Source organism: Stylophora pistillata, chromosome 7, assembly GCF_964205215.1.
Source record: "Stylophora pistillata chromosome 7, jaStyPist1.2, whole genome shotgun sequence".
NCBI classification, from domain to species: Eukaryota; Metazoa; Cnidaria; class Anthozoa; order Scleractinia; family Pocilloporidae; genus Stylophora; species Stylophora pistillata.
In genome coordinates, this window is record NC_142525.1 from 15656474 (window position 1) to 15676926 (window position 20453).

At 37.6% G+C, this 20453-nt stretch overlaps 1 protein-coding gene across 3 annotated transcripts in view; it reads left to right on the plus strand.

The window, feature by feature from the left end:
• The window catches only part of LOC111332582 (hemicentin-1), a 93960-nt gene that overhangs the window by 13568 nt on the left and 59939 nt on the right, over positions 1-20453 (plus strand). For all 3 annotated transcript variants that reach the window (XM_088727625.1, XM_088727626.1, XM_022937942.2), the window contains 4 exons: positions 339-587; positions 669-932; positions 15447-15707; positions 18337-18600. In XM_088727625.1, the coding sequence (XP_088583751.1) occupies positions 339-587; positions 669-932; positions 15447-15707; positions 18337-18600 (1038 nt within the window). The remainder of the gene's footprint in view (positions 1-338; positions 588-668; positions 933-15446; positions 15708-18336; positions 18601-20453) is intronic.

The window sequence follows — 20453 nt, forward strand, 5'->3', positions numbered from 1 at the left end:
ATGATAAATATCCAAGAACAGACAGCTGGAGGCGTTCGAACGGATCATGAATATTCAAGAACGGATAGCTAGAGGCGTTCGAACGGATGATGAAGTTTCTTAAACGGATAGCTCGAATGGTTTGAACGGATGGTGAATATTCAAGAACAGATAGCTTGAGGCGTTCAAACGGCATGCCAATCCAATCGAATGGCTGATGAACGGCTGGTGAACGGCTATGCATTTAAAAACGGCTAATTGTTTGGAATGTCTTCCCATGAGAGGTCACAGTTATGTAATAATGATCTATTGTAATGATAATCACATATGTTTATATTTTCTACTTGTTTTCGATGCAGTGCAGCCAATAGTCCTATGCCCAAAAACAGAGCAAGTTAAACAAGGTGAAAGGGGCTTAATTTCCTGCAATGTCACTGGTGACCCAAAACCAAACATCACATGGACCAAGGAGACACAACCTGGTAAGGTCATTTCTTACAATTCAACTCTGGTGATTGACAATGCAAGCATCTTTGATGAAGAAAAGTACAACATCACAGCCAACAATGGAAGGAGTGCAAGTGTTCTGGTGGAGTTAGAAGTTATTTGTAAGTACACTACCCAGGTGCATAGTCATTACTCTCTCTACTATTCTTTAATTTTGTACTTAGCGGTTCAATTTGTCTTAGTTCCTCCATCAGTAGAAATATCAAATAAAACAGCCACTGCAGTGGAGGGAGACAGGTTGAATTTTACATGTGCTGCATCTGGCAAACCTGAGCCAAAGATAACATGGACCAAGGTTGGCAGTGCTGAGGTGATAGCTCACACACCATCAGTTTCGGTTATTGTGGAAAGACTTTGGACACGAGATAGCATAAATCAGTATCGCTGTACAGCCAGTAATGGAGTGGGTATACCTGCTACAGCAACAGTCAGCGTCATTGTTCTCTGTAAGTACCAATATTACTTTTCAGACTGTTGTATCGATTCAGTAGTTGTAGAATCTCTAGAGCAGTTTGATTTACATGTAGAACAGTACCCTCTGATATTCTAAATTTCTTAACAATTTGAAACAAAATTGAATTGTCACAGTGATACAAACTGTGGGTGATCCCATCATAATTTTTTCTGTATATGAATTCAGTGTTACATGCAGTTTGCATGCAATGAGATACCTCTGCCACCCAACAATATTTTTATTACACTGAGCAATATAATGTTACAGCTTCGGTATACCCAGGGGATACCCAGAATGCCAAAAGTAAATTAAACAGGAGACTGGGGCAAGTAAGATGGCATCCTCTTTTATTTGATGTGGACAGAAATTAATTTCTTGCCCATGTCTAAAAATTGTCATCCAAAGTTCATTCTCGCACTTGAGATTTTGGCTGGTGAAGAAAAGCATTCATTTGTTGTGAATCATCTTGGAAGAGTGATAACTCAGCAGTTTGAAATGAGTTGCTTTACATGCTGGTAGTTCAGCCAATCGATTTGAGACATGCTTGGAAGAAGGACTTTTCCACTTTTTGGACTTGGCATTTAAGAAAATGACTGAAACCTGGTACTTTTCAATTAGCTCTGAGTCTGTGAGTAATCATAACTATCTGACTTCTCTAACATATGTGCCTATGTGCATGAGTGAGAAATTTTCCCACTGCCTCAGTGACCTTAGCAATGTTATCAGAGACTTACTATGTGTTAGGACAAGTACCTTAGCAGCAGCGAATCTCTGGGATATGAAAAACTATTTGAGAAAATAACTGCTTAGATTTTAAATTTGTAACTTTAGTTGCCAAAAATATATTGATTTCTTGTAACAAGGGTAAGCTCTACCTTTCCAGACACTCATGAATTAAGTGGAAACTAGTCTTAGTGCCAAATCTCTTTTCTTACTGTAAACATGTCTACAACAAACACCTCAATAAGGCAGGCATAGAGACACCAGAGCAAGTTTTATCCTAATCCAGAGTGCACACAACAAAAGGCATATCAAGACGCATTTTTCAACTGTATTATACTTTATTGTAAGTTTTAAGATTACATGCACTTCCTTTCACTTCATGGCCTAATTAAAAGAGCAATATCATCTCCCAATGTAAAAGTCATCTAATGCAAAAAAAGTTTTGTTACTTAAAAACATGTACATATCAAAAAAAAAAAACAATAACAGATAAAACAAATACCTGGAGATCTCACAGCTGAGAATTCCGTAGAGGATCTAGGGGTTATACTGGACAATGGTCTGACCTTCAGCCAGCACATTGACTCTTTAGCATCTGAGCTAATGAATGTACACTGATAAGTAGAAAAAGACAAATAGGATAAAGCATCTTTTTGATGAATCAACTTCCATAATTAACTCTCTAGTCTTCAGTGACTTGTTCTATTGTTCTACGGTATGGTCAAGAACAAGTAAACATGAAATTGATAAATTACAACAAGTGCATTTAACTTTGCAGGCCTTCTGTTAAGCGGCAAAAGGAAGTCCGATCACATTACCCTAACAATGAGACAGTTTAATTAAGCATGTTCCCATACCTGACTTTCTTTACATCAAGAAGGCTACAGTGATGTTTAAAATCAGGAATAACTTGGCTCCCCAGTATTTAACTGAGCTTTATTGTACTCACTCTAAGATGCATAGGTATAATACTGGGAACAAAGACAGCTTAAGCCTACTCAAATGCTACACTTCACTTGAACAAAGATCCTTTATACACCTTGGAACAAGAGACTGGAACACTGTTCTTTCCCCTATCCAGTCTAGTCCCAGTGTAAAGTAATTCCAGTTTAATTTACAGAAATATTTACTCTCCAAATTTTTAAATTGCCGTCCATAATGTTCACTTAGTAAAGTATATTCTACAAAAGGCTAAAAGATAGGAAAAATTGAAATGTTTGAACTTACCGTTTTCAGCCGTCTGCCGTCACCCTGATGATGGCAAACAGTCCAAAACGTTTGGTCAAACATTTTAATTTTTTCTTATCTTTTAGCCTTTTATAGAATATATTTTAAATTGTTAGTTTCAATAAATCATTATCCTTAAGTAACATTGTCAATGTTCTCATAGGTAATATCAATATTGTGCTCTGCAAATTTCTACTGTTTTATTCTTTATATCTTAATGTAAATTAATCCGGAAAATCCCCCTCGGGAAGGATCACGATTGTGATCTACTGTGTACCTGGGGATTTACTGAAACATTCTTTAAGAAAGGGATACCTATAATGTCAGGAATGAGAGTATCTCCTTCAATGTTAGACTGAGCTCGAAAGTGGACAAGCAGTGATGCTTTTTCATCTTCCAGTTGCATGATTGTAATCTAGTGTGTACATACCGTATTTCTTCACCTATAAGCCGAGACCCTGAAAGTCAGGGTCTTTCCATTAGTCTCAAGCTGCCCCCCCAAAAAAGTAAAACCACTGGCTATAACCTGGGAGCAAAATTATGGATTTTAACTGGCTATTTGAGCAACGAACCTCACAGAAAACATAAGAAATTGACTCGCTAAACACAAAACCCAATGAATTACAATAAACACAAAAGAAAAAAGCAAACCAATGAAGAGATAATGAATATCAACTGATCCACATCTATAAGGTTAATGTTACCACATGACAACAGATCAACCACAACAACAATCTCAGTTAAACGTTTCAAAGTATCAATCGCTCAAGTATCCCTTTCGTCGCTGTTTCATTTTATCATCATGCCTAAAGCATGCTGTTCCTCGTACATGTGTATAGTATGGCTTTCAAGATAAAAGTTACCACAGAAGTTGAAGCAGTAGAAAACAACTCGAAAATCGCTCAAGAATATGGACTAAGTGAGCCCATGGTACGATGCTGGAGAACAGACAATGCGACTATTCTTCTTGGTGAGCGGAAGATGTCTGCAAAATGTGCTACGATGGGCCGTTTCACTCTAAAATATCCCGAACTAGACCAGCAAGTGATGGAATGGTTTTCACAGCAAAGAGAACAAGGTCGGTATTTACGTTTTTTATCTGAAATTGTAGGAGTTTTTGAAGAGTGGAATGATGTCGTCTTTCAGTGCATGGGAAACAGACTTTGATTGGTCAGAAACATTTTGTTGTCATGACGATTTCACAACATGTCACGAAAAGAGTGCTGCAGTCATGAATCTACGGTTATCTCACATCAAAATAAGATTGTTATTTTACTTTTTGTAGGTATTGCTGTGAGTGGATTGATGCTTCACCTCAAAGCTAAAGAGCTCTCTGATGATCCTTGTTTCAAAGCTTCCCGTGGATGGTACGAGAAATGGAAACGACCTCACTCGGTCAGCCTTCGAACAAAAACAACTGTGGCCCAGCAATTACCTGCCAACCTCGAAGAGGACATTGTGAGGTTTCATCACTTTGTGATTACAGCAAGAAAACGGGCCAAATACCTTTTATCCCGCATCTACAACATGGATGAGACACCCATGTGTTTTGAGCTGTCATCGAACCAAACACTGGAATTCGGTGGGAGCTGAACAGTGCCAGTAAAGTCTTGCAGAGCGGAAAAGCTGAGCTCCACCTTCGTTCTTGCTGATGCTGCTGATGGAGTAAAGGTGCCCTCGAAAGTCATCTTCAAAGGTGTCCGTACAACGAGAGATCTGTTTGTGCCTCATCCTCTTCGTGTTTCCTTCCATAAGAAAGGGTGGATGGATAAACAGGGCATCCGAGAATGGATTTGAGAGAGTTTGCCATTTGCTGAGCATTCCCTTTTTGTGTGGGACTCATTCCGAGCTCACTTGACTGATTCCGTGCAAGATGACCTTAAACAGCAAAACATTGACATCGCAGTTATCCCTGGAGGCCTAACCCTGGTTGTACAGCCCTTGGATAAGTGCCTAAACAAGCCATGCTGAAAGTACTTGGCATGGATGACATCAGGGCCATTTGAGTTTACCCCAGCTGGGAAGAAGGTGCCAAGCAGAAGTCTTGTCCTCAGCTGGATCAAGGAAGCATGGGCAGAGATACCCCAAGAGATGGTCATCAAATCCTTCAAGACCTGCAGTATTTCCAGTGCCTTGGACGGAACAGAGGAAACCTCAGAAGGAGATGACGAAGACATTGAAGAGAACGAGTTTGAGACAGACAGCGAAAAGGAAACGGATGGCAAGTAAACCATTGGGTTGAAAGCCCTTGCACACATCCGTCAAACAGCTCCTTTATGAGCCACCAATTTTATAAAAGTGAATAACCATTATTCAGAAGTTATTTTTGTTGTGTTTCATTACTTCTACTTCATTGCTAACTTGACTACAATCGGGGGGGGGGGTGTAAAGTTATTTAGCAACTTTTAAAATCTAAAACCCTCGGCTATAAGCCAAATCCCATTTTTCATGGAAAATCTCTTAAAATTTTGAGTCGAAAACTGAAAAAATCACTTGGCTTATTGGTGAAGTATGGTATGTTGCATTTGTACTCCTTGTAGAAATTGTTTCCCAATTCACGAGGGATATGGGTATCCCCTACTCTTTTAATGTAGATGTACTCATCAGCAATAGATGCAGTGCACAACATGTACATTAATGTACAATATATATTATAATTATTACTATACAAATGAAGAGTGCTTCTTTTCTTGAATGTACTGCCACTCTTCTGCTTGCTACATCTATCCAGTCCCTTAAGGAGCGAAAATGGCTGACTTATTTCAATAAACTCCACAGAGAGAACATCTGAACTGGTGATTCTATCACTCTTGGCTATATATGCATTCTTAATAGATTGATGTTACACAGCAGCACAAGAAATGTGCAAGCTAAAATGGAGAAATCAAGACATGTTTAATAAATTCAAATTCTTCGAATGATCTTGCATGTGTTCCTTGTTTGCTCTCATCAGCTCTTAGAGCTTGCCACAGGGTACCCAGTTGAGATGTCCTCGCCAGAGGGCACTGTGAAGGAGGGAGGTCTTCGTGCTTGGTTCAGGTATTCCCATTATTAATTTTTGCTAATTTTTCAATATTAAACTAGTGAGCAGCACTCTGAAAACAGTAGTTGTGAAACCATTTTATCTTCTGACATGTTTCATCTAATTGATGAAGACTTCTTTGGGCTGTTTTACAATTTAACACTAAATGCCTGTATTTAGAAGCCCTAGTTAGTGGCTAGTGTGAGAGCTAATGACCTTAAAGGCTTGGCCAGATTATGAACAGGAACATGCAAAGTTGTAAAATGGTGAAAATCTTTTAGGAAGGTGAGAAAAATATTTTGGGTACCATGGTATTAGCTAAAAAACTGTGCCCCCCCTTTCCCCCCCCCCAACAAAAAAAAAAAAAAAAAATTAGCGATTCTTACAGTTTTCTAGTGATACATGGTTCAGTTTATAAGTCTGGCAGAATATTACTGATAACATTCCCAATGTGGGTGTGACTGCAGTTGAACATGGTCTTAAAGACAATAATCTGGCCAGGCCAAGATCTGTGCTTAAGAGCAGCCATCTGTAAATATTGCCCAGATGTGTGCAATATGAAAACATCGAAAATCCCCAAACTTTGCCAGAATATAGGTCTTGATGAACTATTTCTAGAAAAACTACTTTGAGTTTAATTGCATTTTTATTTTTCGCGAACGGTGGCAAAAACGGTTTTGTGGCTCTCATGTCAGTTTCACGAGGTCTAGACAACCATTATTTAAGCATCGCTTGAAAATAAACAAAACGATAAATATGACCAAATATTTTCCTAACAAAAAGAACACGTATTTATAAACAGTTTGAAGTGTTTTTTGGTTGATTCCATTGCAATCTAAATTTTTGGGGAAATTTTGGTTTTTTCCAATATTTCACTCATTTTGGCAGACCAAAAAAAAAATTGATGGCAAAATTGAGAGGATAAAATTGCACATGGGGTTGTATCAAGTTCATCCAGCGAAAGAACAAGGTTTCTTCAAATAACTCTAATAAAATTTTTGGGCTACTCAAACTACGAAATTTTAGTACCCCAAACAAAAGTGACTCAGAGGTCAAAACGCACCATTCCTTGTCACGCAGTGGGAGGTGAAAAATCAACAATGTGCACGTGGAAAAGATATCAGACCGCTTTGGGAGCAAAATATCACTACAAATATGAATAAAAAGTTAACTCTGATCAACATTTGTTGTTTCTGCTACTCAAGTTAACGGAGATTTAAAATTTTAGTGGTTATTTTCGAAGCAAAACAAACCAAAATGTAACATCATCTAGTTTGAAGTGGCCAAGGATGGATACAAGCCATAAAATAAATATGTTTGCCATAATTACATGACTTGTTGATATGTGTATTGTGTATAAATTTGTACATACTGTGTGTCAGCTCCAGATATTGATTGTGTATTCGCTGCATGTACTGCCCTCTGCTGTCTCCTGCTGTCTCCTGCTGTCTCCTGCTGTCTCAAAAATTAATGTTCAGTAAGGATTGCATGACAGGCAGACCCACAAGTCCTGGACCAAAATATTATGAGATCAAACATCTTTACCAGAAACACTGGCAATCTTCCTCTATATTCAGTTTTTTTTGTTGGGGACGTTGAATTATGCTTGAATACTTTTTGGGGGAACTTTTCCCTTCATTCACCCCCTCCTCTTTTTCTTTCACTGAGCATTTGAGATTTTGCAGGATTCATCAACTTAGCTTTCAAAGCTTATCTATCAGTGGTCTAATTTTTTAAAATCTTGATTAGCGCAGGAACACGGATTGTGTATTTGCCTCAAATGCCACAGCTGTTAATTGCCCTCCCCATATCTAAGAGTTTTGTAAGGATTGCATGACAGGCAGTAAGGGCAAGCGTTGTCACCATAGACACGAGCACTCTTCCTTCATATTCAGTACTAATTATTGTTTGGGAACCTTAAATTATACTTGAATGCTTGTGGGGGATTTTTTCCTGCTGAATTTACTCCCTCCTCTTTTTCGTTCACCAATCTGATGACATTGTTTTTCAAGCTTCATCAGATAAGCTTTCAAAGGTTATCTAATCAGTAATAACTTTTTACATCTTGATTGGTGTAGGAACACATTGTATGCTTGTCATGTTATTGTGCTTTTTCTTGTAACGTTCTACTTTTAAAGTTGTAAGCTTCCCACATTTTTAGATGGGAGAAGATCTATGCAGATAGGTATTTTCCTTTGTACAAGTGTCTGGGAATCAAGACTAAACATCAAGTGCTTAGCACGTAATAAATTAATAATACGATCACTTTGATACTTGCAATGAACATAGATAAGATGAATGTCTTCATGTGTGACACACAGAGTACTTCTGCATCAATAATCTGTACCACAGTGCAGTTTTGCACAGTTGTGTATATGTAATGGTAATCTGTGGCTACTCTGAACTCCGAACTTGTTGGAGGGCCTTGCAGGTGCAGTGGTTCTAACTCGACAAATGCTTTATGTGAGGCTCCCAGTTAGCTCAATGGATAGAGCGCTGGACTGTTGCGCGGGAAGTCAAGGGTTTGAGCCCTGGCTGAACCAACACTCAAGGTCTTAAAATAATTGAGAAGAATATGCTACCTTTCTATAACATCAAGAAATAGTTAGATATTCTAGTCTTCTCGGATAGGGACAAATAAATGGAGGTCCCATCTCCTGCAGAAGGGGTAGGAGATGTTAATTTCCCATGTGCGAGATTACTGTGTGATGGATGTCCTCCCCCAGGGTAGGATGGGTGGGTTGGGTTTAGGTGGATGAACCTAGTAGGGGACTTCGTGTCCTATTGTTCTTCCACCTGTACAATGTACAAATCTTTAGAAATGGAAACATGCATAAGAAACCTCAAGAGTCAACTGGAGTTTTATGACTGCTTTGATTCAACTTTGAAAACGGAGGCAGGTCTTCTTTTTTCCAGCGCAGGCAACATCTCAATATTTCTCACGATTTCTTATTGATTCTTTAGATGTTATGTAGTGTATAAACAAGATAACTCGAGAAGGTACCTAACGATGGTTATTGAAGACCTTATACATGTAGTTTTGCTTAATTTTTTTTTCCAAGTTATGTTTCCCACATTAATTAACAAAAGTACGAGAAAACCAGGTTGACCCTGGTGACGACAGGCATAATTCAACGTTCCCAAAGAAATAATGAATATAAAGGAAAAGTGCCAGTGTTTCTGGAAGAGACGCGTGCTCTTGCAATTGCGGCCCATGACTTGTGGGTCTGCCTGTCACGCAATCCTTACTGAACATTTCGAGACAGCAGAGGGCAGTTCATGGCAGCGAATACACAATCAATATTTGGTGCGATGCACGGTAGGTACAAATTTACAAACAATAATCAAATCAAAGTGTAAAGGGTCAACAGATCAGTGAATGAAGAAGAGGAGGGGGGTTAATGAAGGGAAAAATTAAACGTCCCAAACGAAAAAAACTGAATGTAGAGGAAGACTGCCAGTGTTTCTGGTGAAGATGCTTGCTCTTGCAATATTGTGGCCTAGGACTTGTGGGTCCGCCTGTCGCACAATTCTTACTGAGCATTTTGAAACAGCAGAGGGCAGTTCACGCAGTGAATACACATGCGCTGATGCATGGTATGTACACATTTATATACGATACACAAATCAAAGTGTAAATATGGCAAACATTTACTTTACGATTTGTATCCATCCTTGGCCGCTTCAAACTAGACAATGTTACATTTTGGCTTGTTTTACTTTGAAAATAACCGCTAAAATTTTAAATCTCAGTTAACCTGAGCGGCAGAAACATCAAAGTTTGATCAAAGTTAACTTTTTATTCATATTGGTAACAATATTTCGCTCCCAAAGCGGTCTGTTATCTTTTCCACATGTTATCTTTTATCTTTTCTCAATTTTGCCATTTTTTTGTCAGCCAAAATGAGTGAAATATTGGAAAAAACCAAAAATTCCCCAGTAATTTAGTTTGCAATGGAATTGAACAAAGAACACTTCAGATTGTTTGTAAATACACGTTCTTTTCGTTAGGAAAATATTTGGTCACATTTATCATTTTGTTTTTTTTTTCAAGTGACGTTCAAATAATGGTTGTCTAAACTTCGTGAAGCTGACGTGAGAGCCACAAAACCGATTTTGCTGCCATTCGTGAAAAATAAAAAGCAGTTGAACTCAAAGTATGTCTTTCTTGAAATAGTTCATCAAGACCTATATTCTGGCAAAGTCTGGGGATTTTTGATTTTTTCTTATTACGCACCTCCGGACGATATTTACAGATGGCCGCTCTTAAGTGGTCATTGTGATGTACATTGCGAAACAGGGGTAGTAATAACTTGAATGGAGAGCCTCTCAATCACAGTTGCTTCCAGAACTTATACCTAGTCTCTTAAAACCCATTTCTTCATGTCGTTGCAATGTACATCGCAAGACAGCAGCAATAAAAACTTAACTGGATAGCCTCAGAATCACTGTTGTAGTCTTGTTAAATTGATGATAGATTGGCTTAAACATATACTAATAAGATTAAAGGTATTATAAACTTCTCGTTGACATTCTGTGCCATTTTTTATTTGAGCCAGACCACAGCACTCGATGGCAAGCCCCAAAAGGCTGCAGGGAGCAAACAAAGAATGTCTGCACAATCCTTTAAAGAATTTGAATGTTGAAGAATTTGATTATGGAAATTTGAATTTCAAAAATTTGAATATCAAAGAATGTGAATATTGAAGAATTTGAATAATGAAGTTGACTATTGAATAATTTGAATATCGAAGAATTTGAAAATGGAAAACTTTGCTGTTATAGCAAGCAAAGAAATGTAGTGAATTTGCATTTATCAATTGACTTATATCATGCATCGTAGTCCCGACTTCTTGTAAATTTCTGATAACATTGCTAAGGTCAACTGCACACACGAACAAAATAACAATCAACAACAGGAGATTGTTTAACTAACAACAGTTAATTTTCTTAATATTGTAACAGTGTTCGTAAAATTGTTATTATTTGTGATTACAACTGGTTATAAAACTTAGCAAATGTGTCAGCTGAGCTCCACCCTGCAGCTACTAGAATGTGTCTAACTGGACAGATTTTGAAAAAGCCCTTGACACTGCAGTGGTCAATGTACCGAAGGCTTCAAAACCATCGTTTACATCAATTCCAGACTTACACATGAGAGTTTTAACCCATCTATCAGTAGATATCAAGAAACTGGTTTAAATTGCATAGGATAACTAACAGTTGTTGTACACCTTCTTGTAGTGTAGAGGTTCATCTGAGATTAGCCTTCAAGGTATTAACAGTTGTTGGGGTTGTCTGGTTTGCATCCTGGTATAGATTGTTCAATTGGTATTGAAGGGATTAGTGTTACAGAAGTTTCTTTTGTAACCATGTCTTCCAAAGTCAAGTAGTGAATTGTTTGCCCCCTTTGAGCCATTACTAATGACAAATTTTAATGTCTGGTCCTTGAGTGAGCAGTCTGTTATAGAGATTGTCTTAAGATAGTTCAATACTTTACTCATGTCCCATCTCTCAGGTTACCTTGGGCTGGAGGGTCTTGCCTCTTAAACTCCTTTTAGAAACCTTTTTACACTTTCTTGAGTTCCAAATGTTATCCCATCAATAGGTTTTAGAACTCTGAATGGAGCAGACCATACTGTGTTAATGGTGCTATAACCAATGCCCAACTTAAATAACTCCATTAGAAAATGTAGTGCTTGGGGCAATACCGTATTTACCTGAGTGTGTTTAATACGCACTTTATTTCTACAAAAATATCCATCAAAACTGTGGTGTGTACTTTATGGGGATTCTATTGTTTGTCACGCACATCCTTCTTTGCATACATTAAAAACACCACAAAAAAAGTAACGCACTTAAAGTGCCTCCTGAGATGAAAATTGACCATTTTATTTTGTGCTAATTATTTTACAGAATGTAGAATTGGGTCAAGTTAAAACCCTTTTTGCCATTAAAAACTCAAAATAAACCTTCAATGACCAATTTTTACCGCTTCAAAGTTGTCTAAAAATCGTCCGCCATTGCTGAAAACATGTTCCAGTCGTACAGCAAGAAACGTCATCATGACGTCAAAGGCTCAACAAACTTATGCTTTGCTTAGTCATAACTCTCTTTTTTCGCTGCAAAGAGAACCACACAGTACTTTTTTGAGAACTATTTCGTTGTCAGTCGTAAAATGTTGACTTTGTCTGACAATGAATTGTCCCAGAAATCATCTGAAGCTTCTGAGGATAGTTTTGCGCCGGCAAAGGATGAATTTTGCCATACAAATAAAGATAAATAAAGAACGGCACAGACTCCCCATGTGGGTTTTGTGGTCACATCGCTTTATCGCCTTCGAGTTGTATTTTTGCTTGTTGTAAGGGGTTTTCCTTTTTTGTCAGAAAGGATCAAGAGATATATCAAAATTGTTTTTGGCACTGGCTGATTGTGTATCAAGGCGGATATTGGGGGTTTATGAAAGCCATTTGTAAGCCATTAATGTGTTTGCCAGATGCATTTGGTCAATGATCTCATTAACCCTTTCCAGCGTGTTTTTTACTATCGGTGCTTTGATAGGTTTGAAGTGAACTCTGTTGTTGAGTTGCACTTTGGCCTCTTGTTTTTTCTGTCTAATTCATGATGACTAGCGTTGGGTTGCTTGGGTGAGGTTTAAAGCAGAGTGTGCTTCAACACTTTCAGAGTTGTGACCTCATTGCGTTACAAAGTATTTTTTGGCTCGATACAGTCTGCAAGTTGTATTATGACAATTTTCCAAGTAGGTCTGAAGGGCGATAGAAGACTGAACCGGTGGCATTCAGTTTGATATGAAACGGTAGTGGTTCTTTGTTTTGTCTGTGAAAGGTGTAACGGAGGCGCATTGGTCTTGCGAATAAATCTCACAAAACCTGGCTTGATTTCACATTCATTGGTTGCGGGTGTTGGGATGAATAAAGGACCCTTTGATAGCACGCTGACTTGGCTGTCAGATGGTTGATAGTTTGAGAGGATTTTAAAGAAATTTCATTTTCTCAGTTTTTTTGCTGCAAGCCTACATTTCAAAGTGTTTCTACACTGTGTCCTCAGCTGTTTGTCCTACTTTTGCTGTTATTAAAGCTAGCTTTTTTTTAGAGTCAGAGCACACAATTATATTTTTCATCTCTTGTGTGAAAGTGAGCTCTTTGAGGTCAGAAATCTAATTCCTCTGAATTTGGCTATTTTATCATTCGTATTTGCAATGTTCACCGAGTACTTTCCTTTGTGTAAGGTGTCCTGCCAGAGAGTTCTTAAAGGTAGATATTGATCAGCGCATATGTAAAGGTGACAAAACCTGTCGAGGCTCGTAGACTTCACTTTTGTCGAAATTGCACTAAGGACAGTTTTTCTTGTCCCTCCTTTTGAATGGTAGGCACTGAACCCGACAGAATTCTTCGTCTAGATCCTTCAAGGTACACAGATCTCTCAAAACAGCCCTCTGAGAAGTGTTTGGAGTAGATCCCAAATATTCTTGCAGGATTGTAGTTTACTCGGCAAGTTCACACAAATTGCAACTGTTTTTCCCGCTCTGATCTATTTGCAAGGCTCCGATACAGAGAAATACCTACAGCATGGTCTGCACGATTACTTCAGCTTTAAATCACGCGTCGATGCCTAGTAATTTTTTTTTTAGTTTTTGTAAGAATAGAGTAAAGCATTCTGTTATGTTTACCTGACATTTTGCCATGTTAGACTTTCGCGTTGAGCCTTTGATGTCACTTCCTCTGAGTCCTGCAATCAATTTCTGGAACATAGTCAAATAATGGTGGACGCGAAATGGCGAGTTTAACAGCCCAAAACAAGATATTTCTGGTGCTCGGTCTAGTCTGAAATTTAGCAGAGTAGGTGAAGGAGACACACTGAACACGAAAATGAAAAAAAATGAGGTACGAAAATTTTTGATCTCAGGGGCACTTTAAAGCTTTGAATTAATAACTTATTTTCAATGAAAAATTATAGGTTTACTCTAAAATCAAGAGGAAAGACAAAAATTGCTTAATATTTTTGCAAGTGTGGAAATAGGCATGTGGATCAGATTTCTAAGTGAATGTGCAAATTTGGCCACATGTGAAGAGATCCTATGTTATGTGAAATTTTTCATTGAGAAGCAAGAAGAAAGTTCGCAAGAAATATCTCAGGACAAAAGCTTTATTTAAAGCAGTTCTTGATTTACTATCACAATGGAAAAACGTGCAAATTTCTTACATGTACAAAGAGCATGGGGTGGAATTCATTGTGGTTATGTTGTTGTTTACTTGACTTTACAGCCAGTCTTTTTTACTCTTGTACAGTATTTATATATTGTCATGTTGAAAACAAAACAAAACAAAAAAGAGAGAAAAACAGGTGTAACGAAACTTGCAAATATATCGTAACTTGCACGACTGCTATAATTCATACAAGTCATGTCAAATCAATGTCAGAGCGACTGCGATCATACTGAGGTGCAAAGTGGCTAGCTTATCATGGCAATCTCCAGTTATTACAGGGAAGCAAGCCTCAGAAATTACATCTGCCACCCATTGAGTGAACTGAACTGAGAGCTTGCTCTGACATCCTTTCTGATACGTTGAGTGCAAGACCACATCAGTTACGGCAGCCAAGTCTTAAAGTGCTGTCATCCCGAGCAATCTTCTTCTTGTGAGTTCGTCTTGCGTTCAATCATAAAACACATGCCTTGAGCAGTTTGTTTTCTAATTGCCATGTGAAAGAACTTCCGTGTTATTTTTCAGCTAGGTTTCACTGAAATTTCCCATTCAGATTCTGAAGTGAGACTAAAAGACCTCAGGCAGATGTGTTAAATGCGGCCCACTGAACTATTTCAGTTTACTAGTTCAGTAAACTATTGCAGATAGTGAACTTTAATGGTTTGACGTTTTTGATGGCTTTAGTCTTGTTCAACCAATCAGATTTTTTTATCATTCTAACAAGGATTATGATTGGCTTATTGTAGCCCACTCTATGGGAGTGTAGAGCATGCTGATGATGCTGTTGTTTGCTCTTGAATTAAAGTTTGTGTTGAAAATTGAATGGATTCTTTATTATAAAACAAATAGAGAAACCTGGACTGTGATCTGTTCTGTTGTAAAGCACTTAGAAAGCGGTTGGAGCACTGGAGAAGTAGGAAACAACACTTGGTTATGCCTCGTGTTTCATCCCACACTTTTTTCATGCTCTTACCATTTCCTGCATGCTTTACAACAGAACAGAGCACAGTTAAAAGGCTTCTCTATTTATTAATGGGTGATGATGTATACTGCATGCGCTATGATATGTTGTTGTAACAATATATCGCCAGGATGAGATATCACAGGAATGCTCTAATATCTCGTTTATTTATAGTTCTAAAGTGTCTATAAAATGCACACTTTGTCACCAATATATCACCAATATGTTGAGAGAACAAGGGTGATATGTGGCAATAATAGTTTGCATTACTTCTGCACAGTACTGTATCAAGGTTTTGTTTGTTAACCTGGTTGCCAATATGAAGTCCTCCTGTTTTTGATTTTATAGTTGCTCCAAAGATGACAAATCTTACCATTGATAGCAATCCAAAGAACACCACAGTACTTTTGAACAGCAACTTGACACTTCTCTGTGTCACAACTGCCAACCCTCCTGCTTTGTATCACTTGTATTTTAACAAGAGTTATATTGGTAACAGCAGCTCTGGAGAGTTTGACATTACTGTAGAAGGTGATGGAGTGTACATTTGTGTTCCAGTAAACACAGTGGGCACAGGAAACAATGTTACTCTCAACATTAGTGCTGTTGGTGAGTTACCTAGTATCTTTTACAATACTATTGCCAAAGTGTGTCATGTTGGCCAGTGTGACTCATAATAATTACTTAGGGAAATCAAAACATTCATGCTTCCTTTGCTTTGATTGTCTTTGTTTTAAAATGTTTTGCATTGTGTCTGTCTCTTTTGGAAAAGCATTGCTCTACATGTTTAGAAGACACTAGCATTAGTTACCTGATATTGTTCAGAGGATATTCCCATAAGTAGTAAATTTGTATCAAACAAACATCCTGTGCTTAAACTTACTTTCCCCATATGTACTTTATTGAATAAAGAGACACCTAATTAAGGACACAGCCATAAAAGTTTAACCTTTTTGTTGTTAAGCAGGTGTCTTCAGCTTTTTGCATTTAGATGTTATAAAAATGCGCCAGGCGAGCCTTTTGTTTAAAACGAAAAAATAAACAAACAAACAGTTGAAAGTAATCACATTCAGGCTTTAATAATTTATGAAAAGCCATAAGTTAAGTTAACTGTGCAAAAGGTAATTACCTTTTCAAAAGAGTTATTTTATATCTTAGGTTTTTAATAAATATGCAATTGTATAGAGGATATTTAACAATTATTCCACGAACGCACGTTGGATATGAGATGATAGATAGCCAACAAGGTGTGTCGGGCTGAGTTGGCTACAATTATCTCATATCCAATGAGTCCAAGTGGAATAATTGTTTTATTAAAAAAAAAAGCCCCAAATATAAGACAAATCCTCTTGACTTCATTTTACAAGAAGAAACCAGATGTTACAATATACAGATATTAGATTATGGTATATTGGCTCATATACCATAGTGGCTAAGCCAATAAAAAGTCTTGAATTGCATTATACAATGATCCAGTTTTTAATAATACACAATAATTATAGCCAGAAGATCTGATTTTTAAGTTCTTGTCTATGATAGGATTCAGACAGTGTTTTTTTCACACCCAAAATTGGTACGTAGTTTTCTCTACTTTGTGTGCCAAAGAAAATCATAGTAGTTTTGCACAATGTAGTTTCATTACAGGATACAAGAATTGATTAAAATTAATCCCTCAGAGCCTAATACAAATTCACAAAATACTTAGTTGTCAGATTACAAATACAACATAAAAATTTGGTTTCGTCAACTAAGTTGAAATTGTAAATTTGCCTTTTTGTAAAAAGCTGATGTTTTGAGTGTTAGCCCTTTGTCATTTTGCTCTGATAAAGAGCTGACGCTCTAAACATCAGCTTTTGAACTCTTTATGGTGGCCAATTTACAAATTCAATTCAGCTGATCATAAAACCAAATGACCTTGTTATACCCCCACAGACACAACACCATAGTTTCTTTAGAAACTTACCCCCTTTATACAAATACTACAGATAGGTTTTAACTCAGTTATGCAGCCACATAAATTTGGTTTAATTCATGAAAACTTGATTCAGGTCCATCACAGAAAACTTGCTTTCAACAACTTCTTCCACTCAAAATTCTTGAAGAGTGATTAGTGTGAGCAAATAGTATGGTAGTAGTATAGCACGCTTATATGGGGCCTAACCAATCAGATTGCAGCAAATTTGGAGGGAACCAATAAAAAGGCTGGATTGAACTCGTGTGACAGCAAAATAGCCAACTTGAAATTTTGTTTACAATCGTCACCACTTTCTGTGGTTCTTCTCCTTCTCTTCCTTCTTCCCCCTCCTCTTCCCTTTCCTCAGATTTTTAAGGAAGGGACTTCTCCCGAAGAGGGGGTTTAAGAGAAATTTCCTTTTTCAATGGCTGACTCTAATACCTTGTCAAATTCTCTTTTGTCTTTATTCATAAAATGATGGACAGTTTGCATGACCTGTTTGTGTATTCTATCATGCTTGATACAATTATCCCACCTCAGATGTTGCAAGTATCCTTATCAAATTTCACCGAGCTTGAGGTGAGAGGGAATTGAAAGCAATATTCTTGACAGACTTTTGGGATATTCCTGCTGAAAATACCATTGAACTTGTTCAGAGAGGGGTTTATTCTTGATCAGTCAATACTTATACCCATAGATTAACATTGTCATCATTGATGTCGTCATCATCTTCATAAAAACCCTTGTGCACAGTTTGGCCCTATATAAACATGCTATACTACTTATAGTCGAACATTCACCTTTTGGAGATTTGATTGTTGCTTATTTCAATTTAGTTCTTCCGTTTGGGTGTTTTGAAAATGAAGTTGCAAGACTGTTTTTGCCCACACAACATATCTTGAAGCAAGATAATTGGTTTTATCAACTGAGTTGATAATTAATATTTACATTGGCCACCATAAAGAGTTTCTAAATGAACAATTTGAGTGTTAGCCTTTGACAGATGAAAGGTGAATTCTAGCAAAGGGTTAATGCTCCAAACGTCAGGTCGCAGGGCACAAGTGCTCTTCAAAAGAATTTGTGCGATAGATCTTTGAAGGGTTTGGCTTGAGGAATCCTCACCAACCTCTTGATTGCTCACATTGCTAGCTGGCCAAAAATATGCAGTATTTTGTATATGAAAACCTGCTTACCGCATCCTACATTAAAAATAGTATGAGGTTTGTCCAATCCTCTTTCTTCTATCCTTTAATTTTTTACTAAGTTGTTCTATGTGTGTCTTAGTTTCTCCATCAGTAGAAATATCATACAAAACAGCCACTGCAGTGGAGGGAGACAAACTGAATTTTACATGTACTGCATCTGGCAAACCTGAGCCTAAGATAGCATGGACCAAGGTTGGCAGTGCTGAGGTGATAGCTCATACACCATCAGTTTCAGTTATTGTGGACAGACCTGAGACACGAGATAACATAAACCAGTATCAATGTACAACCAGTAATGGAGTGGGTGTACCTGCTACAGCCACAGTCAATGTCACTGTCTACTGTAAGTACCAGAATTCATTTATCGGACTATTGTATTTATGAGTAATTGCAGACTCTCTGAAGCAGTTTCATTAACCTGTAGAACAGTATTGTGAAAGAAAATTTATTGGAGCGCAGGAATGATTCTCCTTAATGTACAAAATTTTTGCAATGATTGAAAATAAAATCGAGCCTGGCAAAAATTAAATTACTGAATGATACTTCAAGGAGATAGTTTAATGCAATACTTTTGGCTGTGAGTGTAACCCTGTTCTTTCGGAAAAAAAAAATCAGAAAACCCAGGTTAGGGTCCACTGGTTTACAGGTGATTAAATGGGGTAACATGCTGAGAAATTTGGGGCTTTCAACAAGACTTTCTCCAGAGCCATAGTAATTACTTTGAGCAAACAATGCTTTTGGTCATCATGCTATTCACCTGCTCAAAAAATATTCCCCAAAACTTTACCATGCGATATTTGTTTTGCGTTTGTTCGTGAAAATAATTATATCTACAGCACAATACACAAGACTTGAAATGGTCCATGTTTATGACCGAGAAAAAGATCGAAAACAGCAAAGCACACCGTCGGGTACTGTAAATCCGACTAAAGACTACTTCTTCAAAGAAACTGCGAAAAGCAATGAGTTACGTTGACTTTGAAGCTGAATCTCATCGTCTTTTATGCTTGAAAAGCGGCAATCGATGGTGTATGTCAGAAGGTTGAAATAAAATCAATAAGCTTATGCTTGACAACAAGAAGAATCGACTATGATTCGTCAATAGGCTCATTCAAGAATGGTAAGTAACTATGCATCGATATTCATTTTAACCACTTCAACCAGTCGTTTTTTAAAGTTCTTTTGACACGGTAAACACACTAGCCTAATTGCTGTGCACGATCTCGCACGCTGAGTGTGCTGTATCGTCTCGCACGGTAGCTTTTGTTTTCGAAGGTTAACACGCTTCTACGTTCAACTGCTCACGCTACATTGTTTGACAGGTCACGCTTTATTTGTTTTTAGTGTGTTCTATGAAACAAAAGATTTTGCTAATGAAGTGTGCTCAAACTGATTTCCTTTTTTCTAAAGTGGAAGCGTGTTGTGAGCGTGCTATCACCTTTAGCATCAAAGTCCTGTGGAGGGTCACAATTGTCACAGTGATGTAAGCAGTGAGCAACGATTCACAGAGTTATTTATTTATTTGAACAAAATATTTCTATATTTCCATGGAGTGGTTTGTTGCCTGCACCAATCAGATTGCCGCATTTGTAAATGTATCTCCTACTGATCAGATCACTGCATTAGAGTATGCATGATGTGCCAGTCAGATCTCTGCATTAGGGTATGTATCTCACATTGATAAAATCAAAGCAGTGGGTTATGTTTCCACTAATCAGAGCATCAGGGTATTGTCCCTCATGAATTAGAGTGTCGCAAGATGTTGCAATGGAATCAACCCGACTTTGAAACACACTTAAAGAAAGACATCAATACAGGGCGTAAAATTAACTTTCTTTTCCGGCAGCCACTTGGCTCCTAAATATTTTAAAGTGGTAGCCAATTCCAAAAAGTTGGTGGCCATTATGACACACACACACAAAAAAAAAAATTTAAAAGTAAAATCATGTCCTGTGTACTGCTCCTTCACATGCTGTCAGCAAAAGGCCTTATACAAAGTTATCACCAAAGCGTTTGTTGTGGAAGGGCTAGTTTTGCTGACCCTGGTAAAATTTGTGCAAAACATTTGCATACAGCGCATTTGATTGATAATCTTGTTCTTGCCTTTTATTTGCTCTTTTGGTGCAGGTTGAAAAGATCATCAAGTTATATTTAGTTTTCTTGCAGACTGCAATCTTGATCTTGGTTTTTTGCTTG